At 34.7% G+C, this 15,980-nt stretch overlaps 1 protein-coding gene across 3 annotated transcripts in view; it reads right to left on the bottom strand.

The window, feature by feature from the left end:
- Nucleotides 1-11,971: 11,971 nt before the first annotated feature.
- LOC126713553 (uncharacterized aarF domain-containing protein kinase At1g71810, chloroplastic) overlaps nucleotides 11,972-15,980 on the bottom strand; it is a 29,514-nt gene continuing 25,505 nt past the window's right edge. For all 3 annotated transcript variants that reach the window (XM_050413311.1, XM_050413309.1, XM_050413310.1), the window contains 5 exons: nucleotides 15,798-15,902; nucleotides 15,639-15,680; nucleotides 14,054-14,212; nucleotides 12,530-12,649; nucleotides 11,972-12,345 (listed from right to left, as the gene is read on the bottom strand). In XM_050413311.1, the coding sequence (XP_050269268.1) occupies nucleotides 12,241-12,345; nucleotides 12,530-12,649; nucleotides 14,054-14,212; nucleotides 15,639-15,680; nucleotides 15,798-15,902 (531 nt within the window). In that variant the 3' untranslated portion in view covers nucleotides 11,972-12,240. The remainder of the gene's footprint in view (nucleotides 12,346-12,529; nucleotides 12,650-14,053; nucleotides 14,213-15,638; nucleotides 15,681-15,797; nucleotides 15,903-15,980) is intronic.

Raw genomic sequence — 15,980 nt, 5'->3', positions numbered from 1 at the left:
CTAGTATTTCTAACAAAGAAGTCCAAAGTATTGAAGCTCAACTGTCATTTCTTAGTATTTCCAACAAAGACGTCTAGGCATGAAACCATCAACCATCAAGCATGAGAGAGAGAGAGAAAGAGAGAGAAGAGCTCATGGAGAAGATATGAGATAAAGTAGAGAACTTGTCGCTGCTATTGAACACCATCATAAATGGAGGTTTCTGATGGTCCAATCGTGTTGGGCTTCTTAAGGGTCAAGGAATTTCGGTGGTGGGTCTATTGAGAATGCAGATGAAAATGTTGGTTGGGTTTTGTAAAACATCTCTTGATCCTCGAGAACTCTAAATGTGAAATTACATAAAATCATTCAAGATACCAACTTTGTGTTCGAATCCCGATTAATCAACATTATGATAGTTTGAAAGACAGCCACCTTCTTCAAGTATATCGTTTCTTTTTGAAAATAGTATTTTCGTCTCCCTAAGAAATATCTTGATTGAGAGGAATCACATGCACAACGTTGTACCACGATAAGCATGTAGGAAAATCAAAATTATTTGCAAGGTATCCAGCTTCCCCGATGCCAATAATTGACACAAAATTGGTGTTGAAAAGATAATTGCATAAAATTATTAATGACACCAAATTGCACAAAATGGAGATTCAGAAGACCCAAAATGAGTTGCCTAAAGTCTTGAGCAAAATTGGAAACTATAGAAGTGTCAAGAATATATATATATATATATATATATAGCGTTGAGTTTAAGTTACATCTGATGTCTTTAAGCAATATTACTCCACTCAATCAATCAATCAATATATATATAAAAGCAGAGACCTCATGTGAGAGCGCATGAGGTCTTGCCATGTGACACTCTAACGTTACATTTAGCATTTTTTACCTTTTTTCATTAAGTTTTTTTTACTGTTACCCAATAGATTATAGTAACTTATTTTTATATTATATAAATTTAGCATTTTTTACATTTTTTTATTAAGTATTTTTTACTGTTACCTAATAGATCATAGTAACTTCTTTTTACTATTATATCAAATATAATGTTCACTGCAAAATGGACTACCTTTTAAAAGTAGACCAAACCTTATGAAAAACTCGAGCCCAATTATTACCTTACATATTATAACCAAAGTTTGACTCTTCCCACGTGTAAATCAAAGCAAAAACTATGACCCTCTTACAAACTCTCTTCTTCCTCCCCCATGTATAGACGACACTTCTAGAAAATCTCATTCTCATGAAATCATGTCTCCATTTTTCCTCAATTTCAATTCAATATACTTTTATCTATTATTAATGTTCTATGCAATTTATGTAGACAAATTCTCTATCATCGACTAGTGCAACAAAAATATATATAAATCTTGAGATCCTTGAGGTTGTTGAAATAATTGACAAGTGCATATTTCTAAAATTTATAATAACAAAAAGTCTAATAAATAGCATATACTATCTCACAAAATGTCATCAACTTAATATTTTGGCAAAAATGCAAGACTGGCCTTCTAACTTTCACTCTTTTTCATTTCAGTCCTCTAACTTTCAGTTTTGTCAATTCAATCCTCTAACTTTCAATTTTTGTCAATACAGGATTCCGTTAAACCCTAATTATGGGCTGCCGTTAACTTTTTTTTTTTTTTTAATTTCCAAATTAAAAGAAAGAAAGAAAAATTTGAAGGAAAAAAAAAAAAAAAAAACATATAACGAGATTGAGACCCAAATCCCTAACATAGTAAGAGCTTGGGGTTTTCGAAGGAGATCTTGAGGGTGCAATTGGAGAAGGAGTCTTGAATTTGGACGGGCTTGATGCTGTTGAAGAGGATCGAGAGACCCGCGTCCGCCATGTAATCAAACGACTTGATTTGGTGGCGGAACAACTCCCACAGCTGCTCGAGGTCCTCCGGAGCTGGCATTGGCCTCAGCTTCACGTTCCGTTTCAGTTGCTGTATTTCGAAATACTGGGGAACAAAAGGCGGCTCCTGTCTTCTTGGTTTTCTTGTGACATCTTTGCTTTTAGTACGATAGGATTTGGGTCTCAGTGTTTCTTTGTGATTTCAGGGGAAGGGGAACAACATTAAATGTTGTCTTTTTCTTCTTCTTTTTTAAACAAAATTTTCTTTTTTTTTCTTTTAATTCCGAAATTAAAAAAAAAAAAAAAAAAAAGTTAACAGTAGCCCATAACTGGGGTTTAACGAAATCCTGCGTTGACAAAAATTGAAAGTTAGAGGACTGAAATGAAAAAGAGTGAAAGTTAAAGGGTCGGTTTTGCATTTTTGTCTAATATTTTCTTTAAAAAATTTCAATGATAGGAATGGTAAAAAATATGTCCTATACAAGAAATATAAAAAATACATGCAAAACAATTTTCATAGGAGGATTTATCTTTAAATAATATGAAGACAATAGTAAAGATAAAATGCATTGAATGAGATCCTATGAAATAAGTTTGTTAATCATTTCAAAGGATACTCATCATTTATGGAAAAATAATAATAATAATACATTATATTATTTATATTAAAAAATAATATATATATATATATATATTAATTTCAAAGTTCATTGCAAGATGTGAACTACTGGGGTATTGCAACAATAAGTAACCTTGATACAACAAAGGGTTGGTATTACATTTTGTGCATACTTTATGAAAGGAATGTCAAACCACTAGCAGGATCATTTTGGTGTGCAAAATGTGAAACAAAAACAAATCTTTCTATCCCAAAGTTAGAGGCACTTACATTAACTACATACTCTCCAAATATTTATAATATATTTATCTCACTATAACTACTATATATATATATATATATATATATATATACCCAATTGCAAACTACTTTAGATACATGATTCAAATTGAAATTTTTGATGCAACTGACAAAACAAATTTTGTGATATTTGATCAAAATGCTGAGAAAATCCTAAATAAATCTACAAGAGATCTTGCTGAAAAATAAACTAAGGTACAACTTATTTAAATTATTGTAAAACTATTGATATTTGAGAAGGAATCCCACGTGATTTGGAAAAAAAAAAATTAGGAAAAAAATGGATTTTCCTACTTCATTTGAATGAATTCAATCTAAAGGATGGTTTTGAAAATTACATAGTTGTTAAGATTTTTGATGCACCTTCAAATGACAAAAAGGTATGGAAGAAAAAATATATATACACAATCCAATTGCTATATTAATTCTTTTTGCTGCACTATTCCAAAATTAACAAAAAAAAAAAGTAAATAAAAACATTTACAAAAAATTGTTACATCATTGAAATTTAATATAAATGCAAATACCTTCGAAAAATCTTAGCGACAAAGTCCAAACTTTGTAAGATCTAATCAAGAATCTCCCGGTGCCAATTCATTAATGATTAACACAAATTATACAACAAAAGGAAAAAGTGATGAAAGCTCAAAAATTGAACAAATATGGACAGACTAAACTTCAAACGTAGAAGATGGAGAAACTGATGATGATAACCAGCGTCACCATACCGCAATAACAAAGCATTGAAGAAGAAAAAAAAGATTTCGTAATGAAGTTTTTTATTACATAATATGATAAAAATAAATAATATAAAATGAATTAATATGCTTTTATCAACTTTTATTATGCAATATTACTCCAAATTTGTGTTAATTATTGCTCATTATTTGAACAAAATAATTATAATAGATATATGTGTGCAATTTATAATTGTTACTTTTTATGATGAACTCATTACTAACAAAGTTTTATAATAAATATGCCATAATATATGTATAATATTTTTCAAAAACAAATTTGCATAAAACATTACAACATTATTTGTGCATTGTACGAGTAACTTACTAGTATTTATTAATTAGATGTGAATTTTGATAAATACACCATTGGATTACATTATCTTTGTATATTCTCCATACTTACAAAATTTAAAAATGATCAATAACCATGTCATTAATCAATTGATTAAATTCAATTTTTTATAGATTAAAATCAATATATATATATATATATATATATAAAGCAGAGATCTCATGTGGGAGCGCATGAGGTTCTGTTATGGGCACTCTAATTTGGCATTTAGTTTTTTTTACCTCTTTTCATTAAGTTTTTTTACTGTTACCCAAAAAATCACATTAACTTATTTTTTTACTGTTATCTCATTAATCTTTCATTAATTTTTTGAGCTTACACCACAAATTTCTCTCTTATTAATGTCTTTTAGCATACCCATTCTTTTAGTATTAAAAATAAAAGCAAAAAAATAAATTAAGGACTAATATAACCAACCAATAAGGCGCTATGGAAAGATAGAGAGATACGAGAATATTGTGGATTGTTAAATGAAACACATTATTTCACTATTTCCAAATAAAATACTTGAGATTGATAAAGCATTTTTAAGAGAGAGAAATAAAAGAGTTTAAGGGGCCGTCACCATTGTCATGCTGACCTATCTCCACCATTAAGCCGCCAAAACCCCTATGGGTATATTTTTTTTTATTGCTTCTTACAATGAACTTATTACTAATAAAGTTTTATAACAATTATGCTATAATATATATATATATATATATACACAATTCTCTCAATATATATATATATATACAATATTCTCCAAAACCATCTTACATAAAATATTACAACATTATCCGTGCATCGCACGGGCAACTTGTAATGTATAAAAGATGAGTTTATGGATTGAATGGTAAATTATATCTAATTGGCATCAAAATTGGCAAGCATGTTAAGAACATATGGAACAAGTAATTCAATGGTTGGATTTTCAAAATATGAAATCAATAATAAGTTATTAGGTGGTGTAACATTACTTAGAGTTATACTAAGTGTAACTTGAACCCATATATATATATATATATGATTTGACTTACTTCTAGTACTTTTTTAGTTGGAGATTTGTTTTTGTTTTAAATACACAATAACAAGTGGTAGTGAATTTTAATCTCCACTTTTTATTTAGTTAGTGGGTTATGTAGTAGTTTCTCATTAAAACAAAAGAATATTCAAATTAAAAAAGTTTTGTAAGTAAGCAATGCCCTAATATAGGGTATGGCTTACTATAAATAGGACCCCCCCCCCCTCCCCCCCCATCATTTGGGATCACCAAAAAGCCTTCTGCGGCCATTTTCCCTTCATTTTTCCACCAAAAATCCCCTCTAGAGCTCTGTCTGAGCAAAAAAGTCAAAACCAGGTACTCTGTTTGTTACCCAACTCTTTTCACTTGGCACGATCTAGATGATGGACTCGTGCTCTTTGGGAGGCGGATTCTAACTATAAGCAAGTTTCTTGATGGTAAGGAAATTCCACACATGGCAAAAAGATGTTGTAGATGTGTGGGTGAACTTCATTGTCCATACCAAGTAAAAACCATTGATGCCATCCCACATGCATCAATCTTGACGCATGCACGATATCATGAACATGTGTCCTTAAAACTAAGTCAAGGGTTACCTTCATCTTGCATTTCACAATATTAGAAGGGATAATCAAAACTAAGTATAGTCATTTGACAAGCATCTTGGGGTGCTATTATGATTGGGTTTAATCTCTAATTGAATAGGTAGTTGTTTGGTCATATTCAAGATGACCGGTCTCCTAAATAAGAAAATATAGAGGGAAATTGGGATAATAATTCTCTGCCGCTTTATTCATTGCCTTCTACGTTAAATACAAGTCCTAGGAATTCAAATGACAAACAGATAACGATTGATAATCCTATGACTATTCAAATACTAACTAATAATCCTAAAGGGATTCAACTTCTTAGAAACTCAAATGCAAATACCAATTCAAATATAACTTTATCTAGATAACCATAATTCAAATACGAATGTAGCAGCAACTCCATAGTAATCCAAATACGAATTTCAAATGCAATACTATCCACCCACAACAATAGCTAATAGTGCACCCCTTTCTTCAAACATAACATTTCCCTCCCCTTGCAGATGAATCTTGTCCTCAAGATTCAAGTGAGAGAATCTTTGCTGTAATTCCTTGTATGGTTCCCAAGTAGCGTTATCTTCACTAACACCAGTCCAGTGAACTAAGGCCTCTTGTAAGACTTGTCGACCATGGCGAGTCCAACGAAAATCAACAGTCCGATCTGGCTCCAAAGTGATCAAACCCTTATCATCCACGTTGGGTAATTCACTGATTGCATGATCCGCTTGGCCAAGCTATTTCTTCAACTGAGACACATGAACAATTAGGTGCAAATGCGAATGAGATGGCAAGTCGAGACGATAAGCCACCTTTCCCACTTGTTCCAACACTTTGTAGGGACCATAGAAGCGTGGAGAAAGCTTCATATTGTCCCTGGTTCAAATAGATAGTTGTCGAAATGGCTGAAGCCGAAGGAAGATGAAATCACCTGGTTCAAATATCACTTCACGATGGTGACGATCAACATTAATCTTCATTCTATTCTGGGCTGTCTGCAAATTCTCCTTCAAAAGCCGCAACAAGTCATCTCTCTCGCATAAACTAGTCTCAACTTGGGCAACCGATGTGGAGCCAACTTCGTAACTGTGTACTGTCGGGGGTGGCCGGCCATAAACTGCTTCGAATGGCGTCATGTGTATGGTAGATTGATAAGAGGTGTTGTACCAATATTCAAACCAAGAAAGATAGCGACTCCACTGTTTCTGCCGAGAACTCGTATAGCAGCGTAAATATGTCTCCAAACTACGGTTAAGGACTTCGGTTTGTCTATCCGTTTGTGGGTGATATGAAAAGCTCATTCGCAGGTCAGACCCTTGAAGGCGAAAGTACTCGACCCAAAACTGACTAGTAAATATAGGATCGCAGTCTGAGACAATGGAACAAGGCATGCCGTGAAGTCGTGCGATTTCTTTGACAAATAATTCGGCAATGGTTTTGGCAGAATACAGATGCTTGACAGTAACAAAGTGGCCATATTTGGAAAGGCGATCTACGACCACCATGATCACTGAAAAACCACAGGAAGTCGGTAGTCCTTCAATGAAATCCATTAAAATGTCTTCCCATACACACTCTGGAAGTGGTAGTGGTTGTAGCAAACCCGTTGGAGTCATGGAGTCAGATTTATTTCGTTGACATATATCACATTATTGAATGAAATTTTGCACATCCTTCTTCATCCCCAACCAAAAGAAATTGGCAGCAAGCCGTTTAAAGGTGCGGAGTATCCCCGAGTGGCCACCTACGAGTGTGTCATGGAATTCCCGAATAATAGTTTCTTTGTACTGTGAACTAGAGGGAAGCACCAATCGACTTTTATGCCAAAGCAGCTCATCCATGATCTTGTAATCCATGTAGTGCATGTCTCCTTGAACAAGTGCCTTCTTAATGCATTCTAAGGTGGGATGAGTTCTAGCCTAGATGCGAACTGCTTCTAACCAAGTCGGAGCTAGACAAGAAATGACAGACACTTCTCCTTGCAGCCGTGAGAGGGCATCAGATACCTTGTTTTCTTTGTTGGGGTGGTATTCAATTTCATAGTGAAACCCCATGAGCTTAACCATCCACCGTTGTTGGTCCATGGTGGTGATTCGTTGCTCTAATATGTATTTGAGGCTGCGATGATTGGTTCGGATCCAAAACTTCCTTCCCAGCATATAATTACGCCATTTGTTGACAGCATGGACAATGGCCATTAATTCTTTCTTATCAGTGGATCGTCCCAATGCCCACCTAGAGAATGCTTGACTGTAGAAAGCCACAGGTTGTGACTTTTGCATAAGAACCACCCCCATTCCGCTACCAGAAGCATTAGCTTCGACGATGAACAACTTGGAGAAATTGGGTAGTGCCAAAATTAGTGGCTGTAACATGGCTTGCTTCAATTGTTGAAAGGCTTCCTCAGCATCCTTGGTCCAAACAAACGCGTCTTTTTGGAGAAGACGAGTTAATGGTGCTGCAATGGAGCCATAATGCAGAATAAATTTCCGATAATACCCGATCAAGCCTAAGAACCCACGTAATGCAATGACTGTGGTTGGTGTGGGCCAAGTTTTCATACACTTGATCTTTTCTGGATCTGCTGAGATGCCCAAGGGGTTGATTATATGGCCTAAGTACTCTACTTGTTGCTGCCCAATTAAACACTTAAACGATTCACATATAACTGATTAGTCAGTAGAGTGTGGAATACTATCTTGAGATGTTCCATATGTTCAGCCCATGTTTACTAAAGATCAAAATGTCATCAAAAAATACTAGGACATACCTTCGTAGTGCAAAGCGGAAAATATCGTTCATCAATGATTGAAACGTGGAAGGTGCATTGGTGAGTCCAAACGACATTGCCAAAAATTCGTAATGACCATCATGAGTGCGGAAAGCTATCTTGTGCACATCTCCAGGTTGTACCCGGATTTGGTGGTACCCGGATTTTAAATCCAATTTGGTGAAGTAAGAAGCTCCATGCAATTCGTCTAGCAACTCATCAATGATCGGAATTGGGTAGCGATCTTTAATGGTGACTTGATTCAAAGCACGGTAGTCCACACAAAACCTCCATGAACCATCTTTCTTCTTCACCAACAGCACCGAGGAAGAAAAGGGGCTGGTACTTGGTTGAATGATTCCGGTTGCAAGCATTTCTTTCACTGCCCTTTTGATCTCATTTTTTGAATGTGGGCATATTGGTAGGGACGCACATTGACAGGTCCGGTGTCGAGCTCCAAGTTGATTCCATGGTCATGGCTCCGAGGCAGTGATAAGGTGGTAGGAACTTGGAAAATTTGTTGATACTTCGTCATCAAGTGCTCTAACTCTTGAGTCTGCTCTCCAACAATTGCATTAAGGGGCAATGAATTTGTGACTTTCACCATCTGCATCATAAACATTGTCAACCCATTAGCCATTAATTTTTGTAGTGAGTGCACCACACCATGGAGAATGGTTTTGATAGCATCCCCACGAATAACGTGCTCCTTGCCATCCATAGTGAGATTTTTCCAATCATGAATGACTCTTCCTAAGCCTTGCAGCCATTGTACTCCCAAAACCACATCAAACCCTTGTAATTCCAAGGGGTACATACTAATGTGAAACTTATAGCCCTGAATTTCCATGGGAACAGATTTGTAAATCTCGTCACACTGCAACCGGTCTCCATTGGCCACCATGACTTGGAACGCTGGAGCTGCAACTTTGTCACATCCCATCTTCTTTGCAAAGTTAACATTGACGAAGTTATGAGTGCTCCAACTATCAATGAGAACATGTAGCTGTCGCCCGCGAACAGTGCCAACAACTCGCATTGTTTGCGGAGTCGATATGTCGGATAAAGCATGTAAAGAGATTTCGGGTATGGCCACACGTTCTTCTTCTTTGTCATTTGAAATTAACTCACAGCCATCCTCAAATTCCTCCACCACTTCAATCAAGAAAGCTTGCTACAGCTTGCATTTGTGGCCTAGTGCAAATTTTTCATCGCAATTGAAACATAGTCCCTTCTCTCGCCTAGCTTGTATCTCTGCCCATGTTAGCCTTTTGAATCCTGTTCCTGGAGTAGGCTTAGTGGTCGTGATTGGAGTTCTGGTTGGCTTTGGGGAAGGCGTTGGCAATAAACCCAGCTTTTGTACCCCGCGTCGCTGTCTTTGTAATTTCTCCTTATGTAACTTGGCAAGACTTGCGGAATGCAATAAGCTTGTGGGCCTAAACAGCTTCACCTTCAATTGAATTTCCTCCTTTAGTCCACCGATATAGCTCCCCACCAAGGCCTTCTCCGGTCAATCTTGCACTTGGGTTGCTAATCGTTCAAACTAAGTTTGGTATTCACGAACTGTACCAGTTTGTTGGAGCTTTGCTAATGCCTCATCAAAATCTTCATAATCCGTGGGACCAAAACATACACATAAGGCTTGTTTAAATTCTTCCCATGTGATGTTTGGCCGAGCTTTCTCAAACCACCGATACCATTGCAAAGCATCATCTTGTAAGTGGAATGATGCTAGGACAACTCTTTCATTTGTAGCTGTGTGTTGATACCGAAAGAGTTTTTTAACCTTATATATCCACCTTGTTGGATCTTCACCACTGAAATGTGGAAAATCAATCCGAGAAAAACGGGTTTGTACGCTTCCTCCTGCACCCGAACTTCTAGGTTGGCTTACTGAATTTCCCTCCGCATCATCAACACGCTTCTTCCCCACTTGAGCAATGGAATCAACCAGTGCCTCTATGTTGTTGCGTATTCCTACAAATTCCTCCTGATGAGAGTCCAATTGTCATTTGATGCCATGGTTGCTTACCTCCAAGGCAACCATCCGATCCTCAGCAGATGTGGAATGGGTGGATGTCATGGTGACTCTGATACCAAATGTTATGACTGGGTTTAATCTCTAATTGAATAGGTAGTTGTTTGGTCATATTCAAGATGACCGGTCTCCTAAATAAGAAAATAGAGAGGGAAATTGGGATAATAATTCTCTGGCGCTTTATTCATTGCCTTTTACGTTAAATACAAGTCCTAGGAATTCAAATGACAAACATATAACAATAGATAATCCTATGACTATTCAAATACTAATAGATAATCCTAAAGGGACTCAACTTCTTAGAAACTCAAATACAAATACCAATTCAAATATAACTTTATCTAGATAACCATAATTCAAATACGAATGCAGCAGCAACTCCATCCAAATACGAATTTCAAATGCAATACTATCCACCCACGGCAATAGCTAATAGTGCACCCCTTTCTTTAGACATAACAAGTGCCTAACATGTAACATCTTCCTCTTGCATAATCAAAATCCCAAATCCATGTTTCTAGTTTGAGATATGGTTTGACCTAAGGTTATAAGACCTTATAATCTTTAGATCTTGACCAATTAAACATAGGTGACCAATCACATGTTACAAAATCCAAATGATGGATAATGACTCGCTACAATTTGTTCACTACTCACACATGGTCATAACCTTGCAAGCATAAGTAGAGTAAGCGAATAAGGGTAGGCGCTCTTACACATGCGAAGATAGTTTGGATTGTCACCATCCACAAGTAGGATTGGTTAGGCCTAATATCAAAAATAAGTTTGAGAAATCATAACATAAATATGTAAATTAAAAAAATAGGCATATTCCTAAATTAAACTAGTAATTATAATTCAATATCATTGTTTCATAATAACATAATAGTCTTTTGATAGAATGAGAGTATTGGAGTTAGGTCGACAAACATAGAAGTGCATTTTTTTTTTATAAAAAAAAAATTCTTTTATGTTTTTTCCTCTTTAAATTACAATATTATGAAGAAGTCAATAAAGTGAACCTATAAATGTAATTTTACAAACTTCACAAACCCATTTGGGTTACCCGAGTTGCCACAAATCCATTGAGTTTGACTGGATTTGATCGGGTCTTATGCAAAAACGGTCCATTTAAATACTCAAAGCAATTTAGGTGTCAGGTCACCCGATTTCCCATCTGACCAACCGGATCGATCTAAGTTTAATAACAATGCACCAAGGAGAGACAGAGCAAGAAGAAAGAGTGATTCAGATTCTTAGAAAATAAGAAAATTAAAAGAAATATTTTTTTATTTATTGAAAATTAAATAAAAATGAATTAATATAAAAATTGGGCAATAAAGCAAACTTGGCATCGTTTTAAATGACTTTAACAAAAACATTTTAATGGAATGGACAAAAGGATTCACTTGGTAACAGATGTAAACTTACCAGATCAAAGTGAAACTTAAGGACCAAATTGAAAATTGCTCAGACTTCAAGCGTGCAATTTATATTTTTTCCAAATAAATAAAAATAAATAAAAGACATATTAGGTTATGTCTGTTTAGGTATCTCATAGTTTCTAGTAGCTTATTTGCATAATATTTATTAAAAAAAATATAGTTTTTGGTAGCATTTATGTTAAATGTGTGACAAAAACTAAAAGCTAGTTTATTTTCAAAAAAGCTTTTGATAAATTGACTCATAATGAGCTTGCAAGAATAGTAATTGCTCAAGAAATTGAGAATATATTTTCTTTAAAGCGTTTACAAGGAGAATTTTCAATTGCTATAAACCAATTTACAATATTTAAATCTAGCACAATCTAGTCAATGCAATCAGCTGAAAATTTCTGATTGGTATGAAGGATACTTAAAACAAAGAGAACTTAACTACTTCAGTGAGGAAGAGGAAAAAGAATCTATGTTGACTGAAGAAAATCTCCCAATATTTTCAAACGAATTATAGGTTTAATTCATATCCAAAACATAAATGTTTCATAAAAACATCCTTCGGATTGTCCTTGCAGTGACACGGGAAATCAACCGTCCGGCCAAATCAGCAGGTAGACTAAATAACTGCTGTTGGGATTCTGGTGGGAGCTGCAAAGATATAAATATATCTAAATATGATTTTGCCAAATACAAAGAATAGCCCCCACATCCAGAAAGCACATTACAAGGGGAAGAAGGAAATGCTTAAATGTGGTCTATGTATGTGTGCAACATATATGTGCACACCCGAGATGTTTGTATATTTTAAAGCATGCACATGCTTGATTCTTACCTCAGAAATAACAGATAGGATGGGTAGAATTTCTTGAACAGAAGCAAGTTGATTAAAAACTAATGATGCTTCCTCTTGGTACACGTTTTGACTCTTGTATGGACTAACACCTCCAAGTCCCTACAAAATAGAAACAAATACATTAATTGTGACAACGGATTGAATAGAATCTTCATTCCATTATCCTAATTATCAATTGGTCAAATTTCTGGGTAAATGGACAAGAATAAATTAAATGGTACGTTTACTTTTCAATGTGCTAGGATTGCAATCTATCTATTTAAGACAGCTCATTTACTGTATGCTCAAAAAAACCTGCTTTTGAATGATGAAATGCAATATACATGCCACTTTTGATTTCCAGCAAAATCAAATTATTTCCCATTTATATACCCAGCCTATGACTCTCTCTCTCTATTCTTATTTATTTTTAATTTTTACAGATTCATGGTTCTCACCACCTTTCTAGCAAGACAGCACCTCACTTGGATTCTAAGGTTGTTCATGTCTCAGATATCATGAATACTTTTGTTGTATGAATTATTTTAATATGTTATGCCATGCTAATTATAGATTTTGTGTGTTTTTTGTTCTTTGGATTTGTGAGTTACAAAAACACGTGTGTGTGTGTGTGTGTGAGATATGCAGGACAGGACAACCTTACAATCAAAGTCAGTCAGGGGCTGTCTTGCTGAAGGGTGGTGAGAATCAAGTAGAGAGAATTTAGAAAGAGAAATAGAAGCATAAGCTGGAAGTATAAAAGGGAATTTATGAGAGAAATATGGCATGAGAAAGCTGAGAATTTTCACAAGACGGTAGGAGAACAGAAAGAGAAGATCACATAGAAAAGGAGAAAAATGGAAGGGGAGGGAAGACATCAAGTCAAAAAGTGCACCTTTCAACTCTTCATCCTGCAAAAGACTATAGGTCACATCCTTTTATAGCGGAAATTACCTGCTAAGGTGCTAATCACACATTTAAATGAAAACCAACTAGGACAACTGAGTACTAGGATACTTCAATGGACAGCAGCTACCAGCTAAGAGCAGCCATTTTTCTTCCCTTCTAAGCAATGTCATAGTGAAAGATTTTCATCCCTAATAACTAGCTTATAATTTATGTAAATCAAGGAAACTATCATTACAAAAAAAATAAAATTCTTAGATGATACTTAGACTTAAAAAATCCTCAAAACAAGTACAACTCTAAATTTGATATAAAGTTTTCAACATAGGCTGCAGGAAACAACTTAAACAGATTTTGGTTTTTTCTTTATTTCCTTGTGTAATTAGTGGCCCTTGTACATAGCAAGCTTTGTCCAACCATGTATTGGCTGCTGCATCAATGTATGTGTGCATGTGCATGCCTGTATTGAACAATTTCCAACACTAGCAACAAAACTATGCATGATTTGGTTCAATGAAATTTATACATATTTGAGATAAATCTAGTCTTGATTCTCTCTCTCTCTCTCTTAATAATGATATAACTGCATTGCGATGTAGAAGATGCAAAAGTTCTTACTGTGTCGGTATTTTCAGTTGATTGATGTCCTGACACCAACAGCATAAGGCGGCGCAAGGTTCTCAAGTTAACTTTGTCTTCATCAGTCATTGATGAGAATGAAAAGAAAGAGATGAAAGGTATAGAATCCAGTGTTGCTATCCCAAGTGCATCCAAACCCTGTATTAATTGCAGAGACCATTTTAAAACACCAAAAAAAAAAAAAAAACCCACAATTAAGAGATGGCACTGTAATTAAGAAGATATATGCTCAAAGTGACTGTAGTTAAGTACATGGTTAGCAGATGACTAATCAGTTCATGTGAGATACAAAGCGACCACAGAACATGTAAGATGCATAACAGAAACCTTAATGGGCTCTGATATCAATTTTAATGCAGGATCTTAAGGAATTCAACACTAAATCAGGGTTCTTGAAGAGGTTTTGATACAAACAAAGTTTGGCAACAAATTTGGTTATAGTTTAAGGCTACAACTCACTCAAAATATCTTTTTATTGGATGTGAATTTTGATAAATTCACCATTGAATTACTTTTTCTTCTTATATCCTTCATGCTTGCAAAATTTCTAGAAGCTCAAAGATCAATAGCTATGTGATCTATCAAATGTTTAAATTTCAAGTTTTTGTAGTCTAAAATTATACATGAAAAATAAGTTTATGGATCAAATAGTAAATAACTTCTGATTGACACGAAATTTGACACGTGTTAAGAACATAAAGAACATGCAGTCCAATAATCCAACTGTTAGATTTTCAAAATATGTAGTCATGTTAATTTTATTAGTAGGAGTTGTAGCCTTTGGTTATAACCAAGTTTGTAACCAAACTTTGTCCTTTTGATACTTAAGGGTTTAGGTAGGTTAAAAATAGTGAATGGAATGAAAAACAAAGAAAGATACACCATAGGCAATCACACCTAGGTTTTCTTAAGCAATCACACTTAGGTAGGATAAGGCAATCACACCCTCAAAGCTTAAAACAAGCAGCTGGAATTTTATTAATATTATCTCACTATCTGTCCTTTATTGAATACATAGAGACTTTTTTGTAGGCTATTGCCAATACTCATCCTTTAAGGTTTATGACTCATCCTATAAAGACTAGAATTCCTAATAATAAAGAGAAGCAATTACGAACTTCTAAACCAAAGAGAAAAAATGACTCAAAACATTAAACAAGACTCTTGGACTTCCATAACAGCCCATTCCAAAAATTTGGGAAATTATCAAACTACCCCTATTTTTAGCAAAACAGAAACTTTATTAAAACCGAACCAATGACTTTTTAACCTAAAAGAAACTTGATACTAAGACTCAATAATAAACAAAGTAGCCTATAAAATGTGCGAAGAAGGCCCCACATCAAAACTAGACCACAATTTTTTGAATCTTCTAGAATTTAATCATGTTTTTCTCAAATGTTTTATTATTTGCATCAATTTGCTAATATATATATATAAAAAGCAGGAACTCATGTGCAAGAGCATGAAGTTCTACCATGTGGTCATTCTTTGAGAATTAGAATTTGCTACAATTAGTAATTACTATAGATAGAAATAACATGTATGAGTCCAAAGATCCTACCTTAGCAATTTCTTGAAGAAGTATATCCCTCACAAACGCACCCTGAGAAATGTTCATCACTATTAGAAAAAAGAAAAAGAAAAAGATTGCAGTATTCGGATGATTTCAGCTCAGCTCAGATCAAAAGATTATTTCAAGAGTACAAGAAATTTGAAATACCTTCTCAGTTAAAGTAAAAGAAAGGACTTGCTTAACAACCACCCTGGAATTAGTTTCCTCTGCTGGTTTTCTGACCAATGCCTTCTCTGTTCTGGCACGGAGGGACTGCCACAAGAATTATTTGAGGCACTAACATAAATTAAGCCTAAAATATCAAAGTTGGAAAAGAATAATAAAAATTTT

Source organism: Quercus robur, chromosome 2 (assembly GCF_932294415.1).
Source record: "Quercus robur chromosome 2, dhQueRobu3.1, whole genome shotgun sequence".
In the NCBI taxonomy this organism is placed as follows: domain Eukaryota; kingdom Viridiplantae; phylum Streptophyta; class Magnoliopsida; order Fagales; family Fagaceae; genus Quercus; species Quercus robur.
Note: the sequence above shows the minus strand (reverse complement) of the source record. Positions and strands in the feature narration are given on the sequence as shown.